This window comes from Jaculus jaculus, chromosome 6, assembly GCF_020740685.1.
Source record: "Jaculus jaculus isolate mJacJac1 chromosome 6, mJacJac1.mat.Y.cur, whole genome shotgun sequence".
NCBI classification, from domain to species: domain Eukaryota; kingdom Metazoa; phylum Chordata; class Mammalia; order Rodentia; family Dipodidae; genus Jaculus; species Jaculus jaculus.
Window position 1 is genome coordinate 105377219 of NC_059107.1, and position 21701 is coordinate 105398919.

General features: G+C 37.1%; 1 protein-coding gene across 4 annotated transcripts in view; it reads right to left on the reverse strand.

Annotated features, from left to right (window-relative positions):
- Positions 1-17264: 17264 nt before the first annotated feature.
- Tafa2 (TAFA chemokine like family member 2) overlaps positions 17265-21701 on the reverse strand; it is a 517412-nt gene continuing 512975 nt past the window's right edge. For all 4 annotated transcript variants that reach the window (XM_004650044.2, XM_045151649.1, XM_045151650.1 and 1 more), the window contains one exon: positions 17265-19411. In XM_004650044.2, the coding sequence (XP_004650101.1) occupies positions 19400-19411 (12 nt within the window). In that variant the 3' untranslated portion in view covers positions 17265-19399. The remainder of the gene's footprint in view (positions 19412-21701) is intronic.

The window sequence follows — 21701 nt, forward strand, 5'->3', positions numbered from 1 at the left end:
ACTGACAGAGGCCTAATTTCTAGAATCTACAAGGAACTTAAAAATCTAAACAATAAAAAAAGAAATCAACCACTCACAAAATGGGGCAGAGAACTGAACAGGGAGTTCTCAGAGGAAGAAATACAAATGGAAAACACACACTTAAGAAAATGTTCATTATCCCATAGGGTAATTGAAGAAATGAGTAAGAGTTCTACTTTCTTGTTGAACCCGGTATCAGCACAAGGGTGAAGGAGAAAGACACAGAGAACACTCAACTCCTGCCAAACCAGATATCCAGAGACAGAGAGGCTCCCAAGACCTCATTACTTAAGCAGACCTAAAAGGAACACATCATGGTTCAGGGAAATTCACAGAAGAGGGGGCAGAAAGATTCTTAGAGCCACATGTTGAACATTATGCACAGAGACATTGCTCTTACCCATAACTGATGGCTATTCCACAATTCAAGACCCACATTCCTCAATAAGGAGGTCCCTTCTGAGGGGGAAAGGACAGGGAGGAAGCTAATGTTGTTACCAACATGGCTGTATATACACTGTACATAACTACTACTACTACCACTACCACTACTACTAATAAAAAGAAATATCAAGGAGAAATCTGAGTGAAAATATCATGTTGGCTATTTGAATAATCAGCTTGCTATTGAGGAAAAAAATAGAAGCTTGAGAAGTCATCAGCATAGACAATACTGCTTAGGGAGAAAAGTCAGAAGAAAAAAGAGAAAATCTCAAATTCTTGTTTTAGTTCAATAATTATTAATCTAGGTGGATTTCCTAAAAGGAATCAAGTAGCCTTCCTAATCCATCTTAGTAAATCTGTAATTCTACCTAAGTATTTATACACAATATTAATCTGTGTTAAAATATTTTAGTATGTTTTATGTAAGGATTTACTAGTGATTTAAATGAGATAATAGCAATAAAATAAATTAAATCTTGTGTGTACCTCATCATACCTACAGGAATACAATTTAGTCATACAAGAGACCTCATTTTCTCATGAATAATCTTTGGACAGTAACCACTATAAAATAAAGCCACCACACACCCAACGTTATTAGTTTTTAACTTCAACAATTTTGATTCCAAGAAGTCTTTGAAATTCCAATGAATTCTCAGCTTTTTTTTTTTTTTTCCTTCTAAAGGAACCCTGTCTAAGTATATTAGTTCTGGATATAGTAAAACGTTTCAACTCTATTTAGAGTGTTTTAAAGATTATATCTAGGAAGAGATATAAATGGATCCCTGTAGATGAAAAGAAAATTGCCTCAGTGATGACTGAGCAATAACAAATAGGAAAAAATACTTAAAATTCTTGATGTGGCTATAGAGAGAGCTCTATGAGAAAAATAATTATTTTAGAAAACAAGACATGTAAAATGCTACAATATGGTAAGTATATATCAATTAATATACGTTTATATAAGTTAAACACAGTATTTCCTTGCTTACTTTAGACTTGTATAAATAGTCATTAAGTGAGACATGTAGAAACTTCTAGTTAAGAGAAATGTTACTAATTTCTCTTAAACACAAACCCCAAATCCCCTATGACAAGATGTTATTATTGCACTGTTAGGTAGTTTGAAAAGAGTACTAAAAGGCATGGAAAAGATCAATGTAATCTGCAGTTTAGGAAGGCTTAAATTTAATATTCAGCTTTTTTTTTTTTTTTTTTTTGCAGCCTTAGGATATAGTTACTCAGTGTTCCCAGTGAATGATTGTGTATATTTCTGCATGACTATAGTAAATGAAATCAAGGAAGTCAAGGCTCTAGTATTATCCTAGGTATACTTTAAATATAGCACCTTTTCTTTAATTCCTGTCATCCTTCTCGCCACTCTCTCAAAGAAAGTCTCTTCTATATTACAGAGGAACAATTAAGAGAGGAAATGTGTCTATAAGGAATGGGATTTACTAAGGCATCCAAGCCTTTGTTTCAGGATCAATGAAAGAGTTCATATATACTTGCAACGAATGTTTGAATGATAATCACTGAGGCCATGGGTAATATAGAAGTTCTGAACACAAGGGTCATTAAAAGCTCTCATTTCTAAAGGGATGGGAGTATGGTTCAGTGGCAGAAGACTTTCCTAGCATAACATAGCGCTCTAGATTAAAGAAAGGAAGGAAGGAAGGGTGGAAAAGAAAAGAAGAAGGGAGGGAAAGACAAGAAAAGAAAAGCAGAAAAAGAAGGAAAGAAGGAAGGAAGGAAGGAAGGAAGGAAGGAAGGAAGGAAGGAAGGAAGGAAGGAAGGAAGGAAGGAAGGAAGAAAGGAAGGTCAAATTGCATTTCAGTCCAAGAACTGGTATCTCCTAGTCTCCATTGTTGTGAGTGACACAGGATTCCACTGACCATAGTGCTAAAACAGCTACAGAGAAGTGGGGCAGCCACATAATTTTAAAGGCATGGAAATATCTCCTAGCTTGATAAAGATTTTATTTCCTCAATAATATAGCATTAATTTAGAGTCTACGCTGTAAGAGAAAGAATATTGGAATGTGATAGCATCCCCTGGGCTAGTTTATCTGTGTCAGTGTTTGAGTACAGCTCTGGTTAACAGCGCAGGGTACAAGTGATCCACGTATGGTGTTTCTTTGTTGTTCATCTCTTGCCATACTTTTAGTTCATAGAAATTATAATCTGGGTAAATAAAACAATATTGGTCTTCACAGATAGCTCTGCATAAGAATCTAGCCTTTAAACTTGACCTTACTCATACAGCACAAAACCAACTAGCCAAGAGATTATAGGCACTATTTTTGTATTGTCCATATGGTTCATAGCATTTCATATGCAGGACTTAAGGGAACTATAATTTTTAACAAACCAGTACTTATGACCAAGAGTTTGCAGCCAGAAGTGGAGGATTTGAATCCACACCATTTACCAGCCGTGTGATTTATGCAAATTACTTTCTCTGCTTGCTTCATTTTCCCTCCCCAGTAAAATATAGACAATGAGGGCTATTCACAAAATTTCTGGGGATTCAATGATAGAAATATGCACACAGCTTGAAAGCATACATGGCATTTCTAAATAAAATTTCATGAAGTAAATACTTGATTAAAACAACTTTTAATCTTACCTTTAATTGAGAGTGCTAAATGACTTAGATATGACCTTTTGAAGAAAACCTTATTTATAATTAGGAGTGAGAAGATCAAATACAATAAGATTCTATACTTAGAATAGTATTAAGAGTGTCACATACATACAAGATTTGCTCAATCTCTCTGCATGTTTAAGAGACAAAGTGTCTTTAATTATTACAATATTAAAATGTGTAAGAACCACAGATTAGTGTGACCTTGCTTTAATTAACAATGTACTGCTGAAACATAATAGCTTTCAGTGATAGAAAATGTTACTCTGAACTATGTATCTTCTCTGGCTCATTCTAGTAATGACAATCAGATTAGAATACATTTGTGTAGCACTTTTAACATTCAAACAAACTAACCATTCATCTATTCATTGTCACAATGCTCCTGGGGGGAGGGAAGATATATTATTTTTATAACATTATAGAATTATTACTTTGGGACTGGAGATGTGATTCAGAGGTTAAAGGCACTTGCTCACAAATCCTTCTGGCTTGGGTTTAATTCCCAAATGTCCATGTAAAGCCAGATGTATAAAGTGGCACATGAATCTGGAATGTGTTTACAGCAGTCAGAGGCCTTGGAGAGCCCATTCTCATCCTCTCTGTCTCTTTCTTTCTCACATGTAAATAAAGTTAAAGAATATTACTTTGAATGCTACCACATAATTTGTTTTTATATTTCAAGGATGAAAAAAAAAATAACTGAGGCCTAAAGAGTTTAATTGGTTTTCTTCCTTAGGTTCATAATTTATTTCCTTCCATGCCCTCAAACAATGCCTAAAACACAAACCAAAACCTTGTGGTACTCTTACTCTATATCCCAAGTACCCAGTCCTCAGAGAGGAAATGAAGCAGGGCTTTTCTGCACAGTTGTATATAGAACAGGCACTACCTAACTCCAAATAGCGCCACATGCAGACAGCTCAATGTCAGTGATGCTCCCAAGATTTGAGCAGTGCCCAGCCTCCATGAACAGAGCAGGTAGATATAAAACAACTATTTTTTCCTATCAAAGAGCAGCATACAGCAGTCGCATTGACATTATGATTTCCATTTCCTTGTGTGGTTTCACAGAGAAGAAAGAAAAAAAAAAGATGAAATCAAACAGAAGCAACTTTAGAGAAAATCTGTCACTCAGGTTGAAATTTCTCTTACTTGAAATTCATCTTGTCTATATTCAATTGAATATAATGGCATCTGATTGAACTGACTGGGAAAGGAAGTGACAAGTTATATCTGGCTTCAGCCTCTCAAATTTGGTTTATTGTTTAGTGCAGCAACCCCTGAAATTAAACACGTGCAGGAGATTCATCCTAATCTCTGGGTAGAATCCTATTCTGGGTAAACAATGCTCTTACAGTCTTCCCAGTCAGGCTCCAAGGTGGACTAGGTAGCCTGCAAAATAAAATTCCTAAGGCTAGAGCTTATTTTCTCCCCATTTTTTCTCCTAACTTAGAAATCTGGTAATTGGATTTTAAACAGCTCCATGTGAAGTAATTATATGTAATCTATTCTGCAGTATTCTTTCTTAGTAAACCTGTAAGAGACTATAAGATACCACATACCTTTTTTTTTTTTCTCAACTCCCTCACAGCTCTACTTGAAACTGGTTCCAACAATGAGTCTCTTAAAAGAGAAAATCAACCATTTTCACTTTCAAAACCTAAATGAGGATCAAGACAAGAAAGAAGGTCTAACGTGTAGCCAGAGGTGAAATGAAAAAGGTCAAATGAGTTTCTCATAAAAAAAATCACCAGAAATGGTGAGCAGAAATCACTAAGCCAACAAAAAAACTTGTTTGTTAGTGTTTAGAGATATTGGTGACTTGTATCTGAAATTGTTCTAATAGTAAATAGTAAAATCAAATAATCAAATTAAATAGTAAAATCAAAAATTTAAAACATTAGCTAGATTAGAAAGCCTTGGAAATTCACATTCAAAAGCCACTGAAAATAAAAAGAAAAATGGCCCGTGCAAGGGCGCCTTTTTCAGTTACATACGTGAAATGACTGACAGATACCAATAGATTGTTTGTATACTCAAGAGCAAACAACTTTTAAATGATAATTGGAGTGTGTTTCCTAATGCTTCAAAATAGGAAGGGCAATATTTTCCCTGAGCTCCCCAGCAAACACTGACAACAGTGATTAGATCCTATCTTTCTGCCACTTATCCACACGGAAATTACGAGGAGCCATTTACTCCTTCAGATAGCTTAGCTGTGACACTTTTGATGCACAGTATAAGAGACCTAACTACTAGACAGAAAGCAAAAGGAGATGAAGGTGACATTTGCACTGCAAATCACAATCAGGCTCCACTTGCCCACCACTTACAGTTGATACTTGGCATTTCCAAGTAGCGAAGAAGCTAGTTAATCATGAGAAGCAAATTCAGTCACTACTAAATGAGCTAACGTGGTAGACAGTAACTCACGCCAAGGTTCACTTAATGAGCAGCGGCACCTGCCTGCAAAGCCCGGTCCCTGGCACACAACGAGATGACCAAGACGAAAAGGCTGGGACTGCAGATATTACATAGCTAACAAATATATAAGCAGAGACAAAGGAAAGCACTAGGGGATTGGAGGAGGGCCACTTAAGTACGGGAGTTCAAGGGGGTTTGTTTGCAGGATAGGGCAGAAGCAGATACTGTTTGCTATGCGTTATTTTTCAGCCTCAAATCATTTCATAATCAATAAAAATGGAAATAGTTTATAATTACCTCACTAGCCACGTCCCCACGTGTGTGTGTGTGTGTGTGTGTGTGTACGTGTGTGATTAATTATTCTTTGTACTAACATGTCCTTAGCTGTCTGGCTTAGGAAAGACTATTCTAAAGCTATATCATCAATAGTAATCTTGTGATAACATGTCAATGTATTTACTTAATCTTCTAGTGGAGTTATTGATTAGGAAACTTTGGTAACTTAAAGTTAAGAGATTAATAGAATTCTACGTCATGAGGGGGGATGTGTTTGTAGGACCAGTGTGTTTTCTAAGACCTAATATACAAAGACTGGAAATGGCAGAACCAGTGTGCAATAGAGTGTCTGACATAGTATGCTTTTGTGGAAATGATAGGAAGTCATTGACAAATTTCAAGTCGATGTGTATGAAAATACTTTATGGATAAAACCTTGATATATGAAGATAATAAAACTAACATTTGCATTATGGCAATTGATTGAAAACTGGCTCCAATTCTTCACCTTTTCTTTATATGACCTTGCATATGCTTCCTTCTCCATCCCTAAAACATAAACTGACCTTGCACCTTGTTCTAGCCAATGGGATGTGGCCCCTTGTGTGCTGGCTCTGAGTTTGAGCTCTTTATCATCATTCTTTCAGAACCCTGTCTCTGGTATAACAAGGAGATGGCCTGCAGGAAGATGAGACATCTGAAGACATCCAGTGAGACATCCAGTTGTTATCCTAATACTATTCAAGACCACCTTACATCCAAGTACACCAAGTCCATGAGAAAGTTTAGACAAATGTAGCAGAACTTCCCACTAAGCCATAGCCACCAGCAGACACAAGGAAACCCAGCCAACACCAGCAGAACCCCTCAATTGACTCTTAGACTTGGGAGCAATAACAAAAGTTTACTGCTGTATACATCACACTTGTCATGGCATAGTGGTGGATAACTGATGCATATGCCACCAGATCTCATCTTGATACACTGGGAATGGACACAAAGACATAAAACTTCACAGCTGAAAACCAATATAATCTCTTGAAATAGAGTATAAACTTCTTGTTTAAATCCTTCTGTAAAGGGGGATGAGGAAGTGGCTCAGTGGATAAACTACTTGCCAAACAAGCATGAAAACCTGAGTTGAGTTGATCCCCAGCACCCATAAACAAAGCTCTGGGTTCAGTAGGAGACATTATCTCAAAAAGTAAGGTAAAGGGCTGAAGAAATGACCCAGCAGTTAAGGTGCTTGCCTGCAAAGTCAAAGAACTCAGGTTTGAGTCCCCAGAACCCACATAAGCCAGATGCACAAAGTGGTACATGTGTTTGAGGGTTTTTTTTTGTTGTTGTTGTTGTTTTTGGCAGTGGCTGAAGGTCTGGGCATGCCCATTCTCTATGTATCTCTTTCTCTACCTTGTCTCTCTCCAATACATAAGTAATTTTTAATTAAAAAAAAAGCTAAGGTGAAGAGTGATTAAGGAAGACATTCAACATTAAACTCTAGCTGAGGGCTGGAGAGATGGCTTAGCAGTTAAGCGCTTGCCTGTGAAGCCTAAGGACCCCGGTTCGAGGCTCAGTTCCCCAGGTCCCACGTTAGCCAGATGCACAAGGGGGCGCACGCGTCTGGAGTTCGTTTGCAGTGGCTGGAAGCCCTGGCGCGCCCATTCTCTCTCTCTCCCTCTATCTGTCTTTCTCTCTGTGTCTGTCGCTCTCAAATAAATAAATTAAAAATTTTAAAAAAAATAAATAAATAAACTCTAGCTGAACACACGTGTACATACAACACACATGTGTACCCACATACATAGACACATACTCAAAAATTCCATTGCTGTGATACCTAATTACTAGTATGACCTCCTCGCATCCAAACAAATGGCTTCCATTTGGAATAGTCTTCCTTTTTCGTCTTCCTCACCTTTTCTTCTAATCTACCACCATTTTATTTTTATATAAATCTTTCCCCAGTATTACCATGCAGCTTAAGTGTTGCATAGGACATTCTGATAATTCTTCCAGCAAACAGATAAAAAAAAAATGTGTTGATTACCTCTCCTAGGAGAGACTTCATTTGAAAGAAGGCAAAGTTACCACTTGGATTTTATTCACTGCATGTCACGTGGTTTGGGGCACATATTTGTTTGTTAATATATGGAAATCTCACTATATTTCTCCCCACTTTAAAAGCTATTACTTTTCTCTCTAGCTCTTCTCTGGATTCATAAGCATCATCTTACTTTCTCTGTGAAATTTTCTACAGCCTTAGCACACACCTTCATTTACTCCATCAGCACTGAGAGTCCTGGGTCTGCCACTTGCTAGTTTGTAACTGGGAAACTGCTAAACCTTTATGCATCCCAGTGCTTTTACAAAGTGGTAACATAGCAATATGTATGTTAAAAAAGCTAAAATTTTAAAAAAGTATATGTGAAGGTCTTAGAAGTGATGACACAGTCTAAGTACTAAAGAAATCCTAGCCATTGTTTGTAATCCTTTTTTTTTTCATGTTTATGCTTGTGTGGTTTGCATGTATGCATATGAGTATGAAGCTCAGAAAGCAATGTTGAGCATCTTCCTCAACAACTTTCCACCTTATTTATTGACACAGGGTCTCTCCTGAATCCAGAGCTCACCAATTCTAGCTATCCAGTTTACCCCTGGGCATCTTCGTCTCTGCCTCTTGATGTCTGAGACTGTGTGCAAGCTGCTATGCCTACCTGCATTTATATGGTTGCTAGGATTCTGCATACTGGTCCTCAGACTTGCATAGCAAGTGTTTTTATCCACAGAACCATTTTCTCAGCACGTTTTCAATCTTGCCCATCCTTCCTCCAAAATTGATCCAGTTCTTCACTTACATCCTTCCTTTGTCAAGAATGCTCTGTTGGAAAGTAAGAGTACGTGCCAACAAGTGCTCCACATTCCACCTTATTGACTTTGCAAGCCTTAATGCCAGGAAATACTAAGTTTGTTTGAAATCGGCCATTCTTAACCCAAGTCCACTTCTTGTCTATTCCACAGATGCATTTCATAAAAGGGTGTCATTTCTCAGTCCCAAGGGTCTTGATCTTATTTTAAATTTTCTTTTTAACTTCATTCATCCTTGTTCATTTAACATTCTCACCTTCACCTACCTCTTCCTCCAGGAAGTTGATCCAACTGATCCCCACTTTCATCCATTTCTACTTCTATCCTGACTCCTTGCACTCAGCTTCTCCTGTTAGAAAATAATTTCACATTGTCTGCTACTTCTCTTGCAGCTTCACAATTTTAGAGAAAAGTTGTTATCTAAATGTAACACCTGTATATCTGCCTCTCCTATTTGGTGCATGGATATATATTTATCCTTTCATGACATATACCTTACAGACTATAACTTTTTTGCCATACATGTCACAGATTAGAGGCGTTCATGTCATACATGTTATAGATTACTTTCTACTAATATGATTTTAAACAAGTGAAGTACAAGCAAAACTAATGTCTTTCATAGTTATAGACTCACCGTTTTAATAAGTGTTACTATATGCTAGGACCTGTGTTGTCATTAATAAGTACTTACCAAATATTAGGAGCTGTGTTTAGTCTTTAAGTGCTTCATGGGTTGGGTAGATGGCTTAGCCATTAAAGGCACTATCTTACAAAGCCTAATGGTCTGGGTTCAACTTCCCACTGTCCACATAAAGCCACATGAACAAAGTGGCATATACATCTGGAGTTCCTTTTCACGGGCAGAAGGCCATGGAATACCTATACTCACTGTCTCTCTCTTTCAAATAAATAAATAAGAATATTTAAAGATCAAAGAATAAGTGCTTCCTATGTACTAGGATCTGTGTTGAGCTTGGCAATGTACTGTGACCTGTGTTATAGCTTTAATAAAAGTCTACTAGGAAGTAGAGCCTGTCTTCAGGCCTTCATATTTCATTTTACATATATTCTCATTGTGTCTTCACAACACCTTGTCCATTTCACAATAAGGATATTGACATTTCATTAGAGTCTCTACCATTTGTCTCTTTGGAATAATAAAGGTATAAATTAGCTAAATGTCATTAGCTCAGGCACAGATCAATAATCAACCATGTGCTCATTATTTCTCCAGTGAGTGAACTTTGACTCATCGTCTATGATAGCAACAATGCTACTATGTTGAAGGAACCCAAAGATCTAACATCATGTTGCTTTTCATTCATCTTGTTCTGATAGAATTTCCATAGAATTTCTCAAATAATATGTATGCATGCTCTTCCCTTTATGAGTTATGTTTTTTGTAACATAAAAGTATAATTTAAATTAAAAATAATGGGGCTGGAGAGATTGCTCAGTGGTTAAGGTGTTTGCCTGCAAAACCAAAGGACCACAATTCAATTCCCCAGGTCCCATGCAAACCAGGTGCACAAGGTGGTACATGCATCTGGACTTCATTCCCAGTGGCTGGAGGCCCTAACACACCCATTCTCTTTCTCTCTCTCTCTATTTCTTTCTCTTTCTGTCCTTCAAATTATTTCTCTCTCTCTCTCTCTCTCTCTCTCTCTCTCTCTCTCTCTCTCTCTCTCAAACAAATAAAAATAAATAAATTTTAAGCATTAAAAATAAAAATAATAGTGAGAAATAAAATGAAATAGAAGGTATTATACATTAATTAGTATTTTTTCACAGTTTGGTTGAAGGTTATTTCTCCCAGTCCTTTAATGAAAGATCTTTTTTAGCAGGCCTTGTGAGTAAAGGGGCTACTCATCTGTTCATGTAAACAAGTTAAGTCACTCTACCCTTATTGCTGAAAACAATTTCCATGTGAAATTGCACATTCTGCAGAAATCCCTCTGTCTGAGATCTACCCCCACTCTCTATACCTTGTCTGTATTGAGTTGGGGATTGCACATCCCTTGACTGGCTTTCTGTAGCTGAGGCTCTGAGGGGTATGCAGGGCTTTCATATGTTCACTGCTTGCTGAGTGCTGTCTTCCAGGGTTATTTTGTTGGTTTGTTGCCTGCAGCTCTTGTTGGAGAACACTAGCTTACACCTACAGGGCTTGGTCAGGGTCAACACATCCTGGCATGCTGCGATCCTCCTCCCTGGCTGAGTCAGTGGAAGGAGTTTTCATCTCAGGCTAGTCAGTCGCTATGGAGAATTCTTGGGGAACGTCAGGTAAGGCAGCTGTACCATACTTCTGACAGAGTTGAAATGATCTGCGCTGCTCTGGCTGTTTCTTTGTCCATGATATGTTATCTCTCCACAGCCTTGTCAGACTTTGTCCAACTCACCATTCTTTATTTTTTTCCAAATTTATTATTATTATTATTTTATTATTATTATTATTTGTGGACACAGTGTGTATACAGCCATGTTGGTACCATCATTAGCCTCCTCCCTCCCCTCCCCCCTCCCCAAGGACTTTTCTTGTTGTGAATGTGGGTCATGCATTGTGGGGTTAGCCATCACTTATGGGTAAGAGTCAATGTCTGTGCATAATGTCCCAACGTGTGGCTCTAACAATCTTCCTGCTCCCTCTTCCATGAATTTCCCTGAGCCATATTGGGTTCATTATAGGTCTCAGGATGAGGTCTTGGGAGCCTCTGTGTCTCTGGATATCTGGTTTGGTAAGAGTTGCATGTTCTCTGTGTCTATCTCCTTCACCCTTATGCTGGTAGCAGGTTCACCAAGAAAGCAGCACTCTTGCTCATTTCCCCAGTTACTCTATGCTTTCACCTGGGGCCCTGGGGAAGTGTGATGGGCTGATTCTCTCCTCAAGATCTGCATCCATCTGAAAAAGAGGAGCAAATTCTCCAACAGAGTGAAGTTAGCACCAGACAAATTGGATAACTATTATTAGTTTAGAGAGAATTTAATAGTTGTAGGCCCTCTTGCAGCCCACGGTTAGTGGGAGCTTGGTAATGGAGAGCAGGCTTGTTTTTGGATACTGTCTGACTTGTTTTCCAGAACCAGCTATGGGTTCTATTCCATACTGAGTGGATCCATTATCCAAATCAAGAGCACTTTGTTACCCACCAAGGTTCTGTACCACTATTGCACTTGTATGAGCTTCACATCAGATTGTTTGTTGTTGAGTAGCTTAGACCATGAGTTGCTTGGATAGATGTTGGACATTTTCCCCAAGTCACTGTTGTAGCACATTCTGGCAGTAGATGAGCTAACTTTCTGGGCACTGACTCTCTTCCAGATTCCAGCCAGGTCACTCCATGTTCCATACCAACAGCATAAAACTGGATAACCAAATACAAGAAAAAGAAACTCGATCCACACATCTCGCCATGCATAAAAGTCAAGTCCAAATGGATCAAAGACCTCAGTATAAGACTAGAAACTCTGCTGCTACTGGAAGAAAAAAATAGGAGGAACTTTCCATGATATATGAATGGGAAAAGACTTCCTAAAGAAAACTCCAATAGCTCAGGAACTTAAACAATCACTCAACCATTGGGATCTCATGAAGCTGAAAACTTTCTTTACAGACAAACAAACAATAAGCAGAGCCAATATATTAATCACAGAATGGGAGAAAATTTTTCTGGCTATCCAACTGATGGAGGTCTAAGTTCTAGAATCTATAAAGAATTCAAAAACCTAAACAATAAAAAATCAAACGGAACTTACAAAATGGGGCAGATAACAGGGAGTTCTCAGAGGGAGAAATACAAATGGAAAACACACACTTATGAAAATGTTCATCATCCCTAATCATCAGGGAAATGCAAATTAAAACAACTATGAGATTCCACCTTACCCCAGTAAGGATAGCAAGCATTAAAAAATCAAATGAAAACAAATGCTGGTGAGGATGTGGAGAAATAGGAACCCTCATTCACTGTTGGTAGCAATGTAAGATGGCACAACCACTATGGAAAGCAATACAGAGACTCCTAAAAAAGTTGACTATGGAGTTACCAACAGACCCAGTTATTCCCTTACTAGGCATTTAACCTGAAAGCTCTATGCCTCCATTCAGAGAGATTTGCTAAACCATGTTTATAGCTGCTCAATTCATCATAGCAAAGCTGGAATCAACACAGATGTCCATCATTAGATTAATGGATAACTAAGATGTGGTATATCTACACGAGGGAATTCTACACAGCAGTAAGGAAAAATGACACAATAAAATTTGAAGAAAAATGGTCAAACCTGGAACAGATCATTCTCAATAAACTCACCCAATCACAGAAAGATACTCATCACATGGTCTCACTCATCTGTGGCTCCTAACCTGAATCTGCCCAAGATGCTGACATTACTAATAAGCATCTCAAGGACTGGACAATAGGGAGGTTGGGGTGGGAGGGGAGGGCAAGGATGGAGTGACACAAAACTGGACCCAAATAGCAATGGTACCATAAAAGTCTATATCCTAAAAGACAGACTAACTGGTTGAACCTTCATCAGGTCCTTAGAGGACCTGAACCACAGGGCCCTGGAGAGGGTATGATGAAGTCTAACCTTGATCTTCTCCTGTTTCTCTTTTTCTCTCTCTCCCTCTTGTCTCTCCTCTCTCTCTTTTATATTAACTAGCTTTTTTTCCCTTCTTTTCCTTGGGGCTTGCCTATAACTCCCAACACCAGCATGTAGTTAACATCCACAATGAGCTATTGATCAGAGAGACCTACAAGTTTTCCCCCCAAAAGACATATTTCTGTCAAAGTACTTGATTACCCACCAAAATTTAATAGTAAGACCCACTCTCCTGCTGAAGACACCATGTCACCTTTCTTAGGGTTTCTATGTCCAGGAGGGAACATCACATACTTGACCATGGTAAATTCAGTCCTTGGTCACCTCTGCACATCCTCATCAGTCTTTTTCCAGATCACCATTCTTATGGTGGCTATGTCCAGAAAAGAATGGCACCTACTTAGCAAAATCATATTCACCCAACAGTAGTGTGCAGTGCACAGATGTATCTTGGTGGTCTCTCTGGCTCCTTATCCTTGGAGGTGTATTTTACATCTTTCCTCAGGTTTTTTTTTTTTTATTTTTTTCCTCTCTTCTATTCTCAAAGGATTAGAGTCTGATTTTATTTTATTTTATCTGGACTCTTCATCCCTAGGACACATGCCAAGATTTGTAATTCAAAACCCTCCAGTTGGAGATTTTTTTCATAGACATAAATAATATGTATATATCATATGTTGGTACCATCCTTTTCATTGTTCCTGACTCCATGCTGCTAGGGCCCTTCTCAGTGCGCTTGCAGGTATCTCCCATGGGATAGTGGTTTATACATTTTGAGACCAGCAGGTAGTTATTGGGGGAAGGTAATGCCACTGAACATGATGTATACATTGTGTGTCACTCTGTCCACACTCTTAGGCCTTCTCTCTCTCTTCTCCCACTGTCTTTCATTATTTTCAACATATAAAAATATATTCTTCTCCTTTATGAAAAAAACAATATCTCCTTTAATTGTGATTTGCTTAAACAACCACTATCTTACTTTTCTTTTCCACTGCCTACTGAAACAGAAATGTACACTGTTATTTTTACTTTCTAATCCCTCTCTCACTTGCCAAACCACTAAATTGGAATTCAGTAACTGTCAATTAAATGCCAGACAATTATAATATCTGCAATAAATTTCATATTCTCTTAGAGGGCAAATAAAGGCAATTAAGAACAACCCACTCACAAAATGGGGCAAAGAACTGGACAGGCAGTTCTAAAAGGAAGAAATACAAATGGCAAACATACACTTAATGAAATGTTTATCATCCCTAATCATCAAGAAAATGCAAATTAAAACAACTATGAGATTCCACCTTACCCCAGTAAGAATAGCAAACATTAAAAAATCAAATGAAAATAAATTCTGGTGAGGATGTGGAGAAGTAGGAACCCTCATCTACTGTTTGTGGGAATGTAAGATGGTACAACCACTATGGAAAGCAATATGGAGAGTCCTAAAAGAGTTGACTATAGAGTTACCAAGTGACCCAGTTATTCCCTTACTGAGCATGTACTCTAAAAGCTTCATGCCTCAGTTCAAAGATATTTGCTCAATGATGTTTATAGCTGCTCAATTCATAACAGCTAAGAGCTGGAATCAACCCAGATAACAATCATTGGATTAATGGATAACTAAGATATGGTATATCTACACGATGGAATTCTATACAGCAGTAAGGAAAAAATGGCACAATGAAATTTGAAGAAAAATGGTCAAACCTGGAACAGATCATTCTCAGCAAACTCAACCAATCACAGAAAAATAATTGCCACATAGTCTCACTCATCTACAGCTCCTAACCTGAATCTATGAGAGATGCCGACATACCCAGCAAGCATCTTAAGAACTGCACAATAGGATGGGTAGGGAGGGAGGGAAGAATAAGGAAGGGGATGGAAGACCCAAAACTGGACCCAAACAGCAATGGTACCGTAAAATTCTACATCCTAAAAGACAGATCAAATGGTTGAACCTTCACCAGGCCCTTAGAGGGAACACTTGAATCACAAGGCCCTTGAGAGGGTATGATGAAAACTGACCTTAATCTTCTCCTGTTTCTTTCTCTCTTTCCCTCCCTTCTCTATCTCTTTCATATTACTTATCTTTTTCTTCCTTCTCTTCTTAGGCACTGATCTGTAACTCCCAGTACCAGCATGTTGTTATCATCCACAATGAGCTCTTGATCAGAGGTATCTACAAGGTTTCCCAAAAGGACACATTTCCCAACTAGGAGGGTCCCTGCAGACAGGGAGGAGGCTGACAATGGTACCAATTTGACTGTATTCACTGAGTACAAATCTAATTTAAAAAAATGAAAATCTACAAAAAAAATTTATAACAGCCACAGTGTTCATTCCCCAACCGTCTATATACAGAACAAAAGAAGAAATTAGGAAGAAATGAGAGATGGAGCGAAATAGCAGTATGGAGGGAGGAATAAAGGAAGAAAGTAAGGAAGGATGGGAGGAAGGTCTTCAACTCAATGAAAGAGTAATGTACTAACATTGGCTTTCTATGAGGCTAATGGAAATAGAAATACCAGTATGTCTCCCTTAACTTTCAAGTTTCCCTACTCTACTGTTTAGTATCATTTTAATTCTTCCCATATACTTTAGTTAGTCAAAATTAGAAAGAGAGGATAATTGATGAAAATATTACTTGATTTCTTTGGCTAAATTTCTTTAGTAAAATTTATATATATATATATATATATATATATATATATATATATATATATATATATATATAAAATTTAGATTTATATAATATGATACTGAGTCACATAAGGACATTGTCATACAACTATATAATGTATTTTGAGCATATGCATTATCTATGAATTGAGAAAATGATCAAAACTTTAAAAGATCAAACCTCACTTAATCACCTAATTACTGGACTCCTATTGTGTATGATCAAAATTTAAATTTCAATTAAAACATATTGTATAATGACAGAGGGTTTACTGAAGGGAGTAAATATCATGATCAAATTATTTTTTCATGCTATCTCTTCCTACCCACTAAAAGTGGTAGCAAATTTTAAATTACCTATTCTACTTGCTGGTATAGAAACTAAATGTTTCCTTGCCCAAATGCAACAAAATGTATGAAAATAGGGATGAAAAGATTGCTTAGTTGTTAAAGCACATGCCTGACCCAGGTTTGATTCCCCAGTGCCCTAATAAGCCAGATGCACAAGGTAGTACATATATCTGGAGTTCGTTTGCACCAGCTAGAGGCTGTGGTACACCAATTCCTTCTCTTTCTCTTTCTCTCTCTCTCTCTCTCTCTTTCTCTCTCCCTCCCTCCCTCCCCCTTTCCCTCTTTCTCTTTCTCTTTCTCTCTCTCAAATAAATATTTTTTAAATCTAGGAAAATAGTTATATGATACATTCCAAAAGACAGAAACAACAAAAGAATTATGTCAAATTGGTAATACTGTACTCTCTCTGATCTAACCCATGTCCCAATATCTTACAATGGCAGGATATCAACTGAATTTAAAAAAAAAAAAAAAAAAAGAGCACACACAGTTGATATGAAAACTGAAAATAATCTGAACAAATACTGTTTTGTGTCTATAGTATTGTACCAATGTCAACTTTCTTGTTTAAGAGTGTTTTGTGATTGTGAAAAGTGTAATCACTAGGGGAAGATGAAAAAAGTATAAACAGAAATCCCCTGTGGTATTTTCTGTAGCTTCTTGTATGTTTTTAAAGGTAAGCTCCTAACAGTTTTCATAATAACATGAATTTTCCATTTGTGCTCACAGTTGATATTCCACCAAGTTTCACAAGTGCAATGTGTCTACTTCATTGTTTCCTGCAAAGCAGCAAATTAGATGTTGGAATCTTATGTAAATGGAAAGATTTGCCACACATTTTATTTAAAAAGGATGTAAGAATTTATGTCAGTTTCTTTTTGGATTCAGAGTTTTACTAGTAAGTAACTTAAGCCAAGCAAACAGATTCTCCAGAGTGGGAAAGAGACTCCATTTTATATCCCAATTTTATTCACATTTTTCTGACACAACATTAACCTACTGAGAATAATCTAGTTAGTATATTTGAAATTCCATTTATTTTTCTATGGATATGCATGTATAACACTTTTATATAATACAGAATTTCCAGTGTTGTTTTAAAGGACATAGTTTTTCAAATGAGAAACATAATCTATAATTTCAAACAAACCAATTTGATAATTTCCAAAACAATATAGTTTTCCTCTTGTTCCAAGAAATTAATTGTACTGGAATTGATGCAAAATCTCTACTACAATGGCTGTTTATGACTTTGTGTAGTTTTGAGCCATTGCAAAACCCACTCAGAACCATCCAGTTAGTATGATTACATAACATGGAGGTGAAAAGTCTTTTCATTCCACATACTTATGGGGCAGTAAGCACTATTTCACTATTCAAAGTACATTTTTCAAATTTAATTTTTATCAGATTTGATGATCTTAGTTGTTCTTCACAATAAAGAGTCTGGGTTAAGGTATAGGTCTTTGAATATTGTTATAGACTAATGGGGACAAATTCCCTAGGACATGTGAGCTTCCACTATGGAAACCAAGCATGTGGCTAACTGGCCATGCCAGTGAGTATTAATGTACAAAGTGTCTTCAAACTTTTACTAACATAATGGGATTCCTGTAAGGACAAAATTAGATGCATCTTCAGATGATTCTAAAATAAGTAAAACCCAGAACCAGAAATCCTCCCATTACATTTGTTCAAACTACAAGTTTGTAAGATATTACTATAGAGTGGCTATGTAATGCTCATTCTTCTCTCCCTCCACACCACAAGTGAAACAAGGAAAATGTAGTATAAAATTATACATTCTGTAACAACTTAGAAAAAGTAAATAAATGTTTAAGGCCTTTAAATATTTATAAGATGTGCCTGTAGAACCAAAAATCATTAATGTTAAAATGCCTATGAAAATGTGGACAAAATACTGGACTAAGAAACTGAATGGAACAACTATAAGCAAATATTTATACCTTTGTGATCAAGGAAAATGAACAATTTATTCTATCAACATACCAAACAAACAAATATATAAGCATTCAAACAGTCACTGGGATCAAGCAAGAGACAATCTTTTAAAATGAGACAAAAAGGGTAGTTTAAAAAAAAATACTATAATTCTAAGTGAACAAAGCTCAAGAGAAGAGATCGAAACTCACATGCAGCCCTGGCAATATTTGGGGAATTAAAAGTTACCTACTGACTTGACTGCTCACTGTTGGTTTCTATGAATGAAAAAAAGCAGTAAGAAGTATGAAAAATAAAGAAAAATTCCACTTAAAAGAAAAAAGAAAAAAAAAAACCTGAAATGGAAGGTTGACCAGCAGTACAAAGTACTATATAATGAAAATGCTTAATCTGATTCTAACTACTATCTATTTAACTGACAGAGCTGCAGTCATGGATTAGCCTTGGGGAAATATGTCAGCCTGTCTATACATTCTTACATGATTGTTGTATTCAGATTATTATTACTTGCCAACAATAGTTTTATCAATGGATATATATTTCCATTCCTTTCACAAAATCAACTATAAGATGGTAAATTGTGTAGACTTTCAGAGATCCCAGGTTAGGATAGCAATAAAAATGCCTCAGTCTACACCATGCCAGAGAAGAAGTTCACAAAGGAAAGGTCATCAAAGCTGTGTACAGTCCTACTTAGACAATGAAGAAAGGACCCAGTAACACATCCATGACAGAAGGACAGTGCACTTGGGAGACAGCTTTCAGGAACAAGAAAAGCAGTAACAGCTGCATCCAGGAACCCAATAGGTGACAGTCTCTGATGTTACCCTAGAAATAGCAACTCCACACCAGCCCTGTGAAAGCAACATCAGCTTCCCTCAGCAGTGCTGCCCTTGGGCACAGTTCAAGTCTGATGATGTCTTTAGGACATCGAAGTTTATGTCCGACATCTCAAAAGTCTTGGTTTCAAGAAGCTGGTAGCAAGCCATGGAATCCCTTGGAAATAGACAGGAGGGTCTTTTCTGAGAGGTATAAAAATCTTCAAGATCACCTCAGGAATCAAGTTTCTAGGCATATGTTCAATGTACCCAGTCTTGAGGATCACTTGAGTTGTCCTTGGTTAATGGGTTACCTGCATAGAAAGCAGACAATATCATCAGCACTTCATAATAGGACAATGTTATGACTGAACCCAAAGAACAGATAATTAGCAGGTAGCTCTGGAACTTGCTCTATAAAACATATTGCTGTATTTAAAATTACTACTATGTCCTTGGGTTTCCACTTATCAAAACAGATTTTTTGTTTTCATTCCATTTCATAATATTTGTAGCCCTCTTTCATAAAGATTCCAATGACTCCAGCCATAACCAAAGTAATCATTTCTGACAGTAGTATCTTTCTCAGACAGAAAGTGACTCTGGGAATCTACTCATTTGCAGGCTTGATAGGTGTAACCCAAAGATCAAATGCATCACACCAGAGCTCAGTTAAGGACCTCTGTTCACTGAAATATAATCCAACCATATACTCAGCTTTTGAGGACTGGCTCTATAAAATCTATTCTTTAGGTATAAAATTAGCTATAAAAATGAAGGGTTTATTTGAATTTTCTATGTTCATAAAAAGAATCATCTGTTCTTAAGAACAAAAAATATTTAGAGAGACAAGGAAGGAAGAAGCTATGCAATGATTTACCAAGTTTCAGTATGCCAGACATTCTTATAAATTTGATTGAATCCATATGCTAATAATGCTATTAGAAGTGTTACAAAGTTTCACAGTAAATTTTCATACCTTATTATATACAGGAATCATAGTGTTGACTACATGCATTATTTATATTTACACAGATAGCCAGAGAACGAAAGAGAGAAAGGAAATGAATTAATGAATTTCAAATTCTACACTCCTATTAAGCAGGGTATTTTTTCTTTTGTTAAAAATATTTTTTGTTCATTTTTATTTATTTGAGAGAGAAAGAGAGAGAAAATGGGCCTGCCAGGGCCTCCAGCCACTGCAAATGAACTCCAGACGTGTGCGCCCCTTTGTGCATCTGGCTAACCTGGGTCCTGTGGAATCAAGCCTTGAACCTAGATCCTTAGATTTCACAGGCAAGCACTTAACCACTAAGCCATCTCTCCAACCCCCCCTTTTTTTTCTTTATTAATTTTGTACTCAGGGAATGCAGTCAAGTTGGTACCATTGTTAGCCTCCTTCCTGTCCTCCCCCCTCCACAGGCACCCTAAGCAGGGTATTTTCAGAGAATAACCTATAAGATCTTCTCTAGCAATGGTTATCACAAAACATGAAGCTTTTAAAGTAATGTGAATCCTTTATATTTTATTAAGTTACATAATTCCTGATACTTTAATAATCTTTTTGTAAGCCGGTTGTGTTTTGTGGTTTTCTCATCAACTGCAGAAAATGGAAATATTAAAGTAAGTAATGAATTAACTCTGGATTTTGCTCTGCCATGGCTGATCTCAACTTGTACTAAAAATGAGAAAATTCAAAAGTGTTTTGAAAATATGAGGGCAGTGACATTGTTCCTGTTTGTAGTAAACTGGCATTCTACAAAAAGGACTTTTTCAAGTGTCACACCTGCATAGAAAAAATTAGATCAGCAGATACAAGAACATTCTGGCAAATTACAGAGCTTCTTGGAGCAGGAAATATCTCAGAAAGGACTCCAATCTTATTATCAACTTATCTGCCCTTGAGTCCTCACTGCAAAAAAGTTCTGTGAAGGACTCCTGTGGTGGTTTGATTCAGGTGTCCCCCATAAACTTAGGTGTTCTGAATACTAGGTTCCCAGCTGATGGATATTTGGGAATTAACGCCTCCTGGAGGGAGTGTATTGTTGGGGGTGGGCTTATGGGCTTTATAGCCAGTTTCCCCATGCCAGTGTTTGGCACACCCTCCTGTTGCTGTGGTCCACCTTCTGTTGGCCAGGGGGTGATGTCCACCTCTGCTCATATCATCGTTTCCCCCTGCCATCATGGAGCTTCCCCTCAAGCCTGTAAGCCAAAATAAAACCCTTTTTCCCAGAAGCTGCTCTTGGTTGGGTGATTTCTACCAGAAATGCAAACCGGACTGCAACAACTCCTGAGCAGAGTCCATGGAAGAAGGAAAAGGGAAAGAAAATATTGTTTTCTATAGATTCTATGTCATATATGTCTGATGGGGATAGTTGACTACTATAAGAAATATAGAAACATTTTAGAATAAAACATATCCATAAGCTTTATTAAAACAATCTTTTGTTCCCATTAGCTCAGTAAGGATCATCTGCTTTTTTCAGAAATTATCTCAGGAGGAAAATTTATGAATCATAATATGGGAACCATATTTCTAAAACTTATGCTGAAATAATAGGAAGAGTGGGAGGAGAGGAAGAAAATGTGGAGAAAGAGCAAATG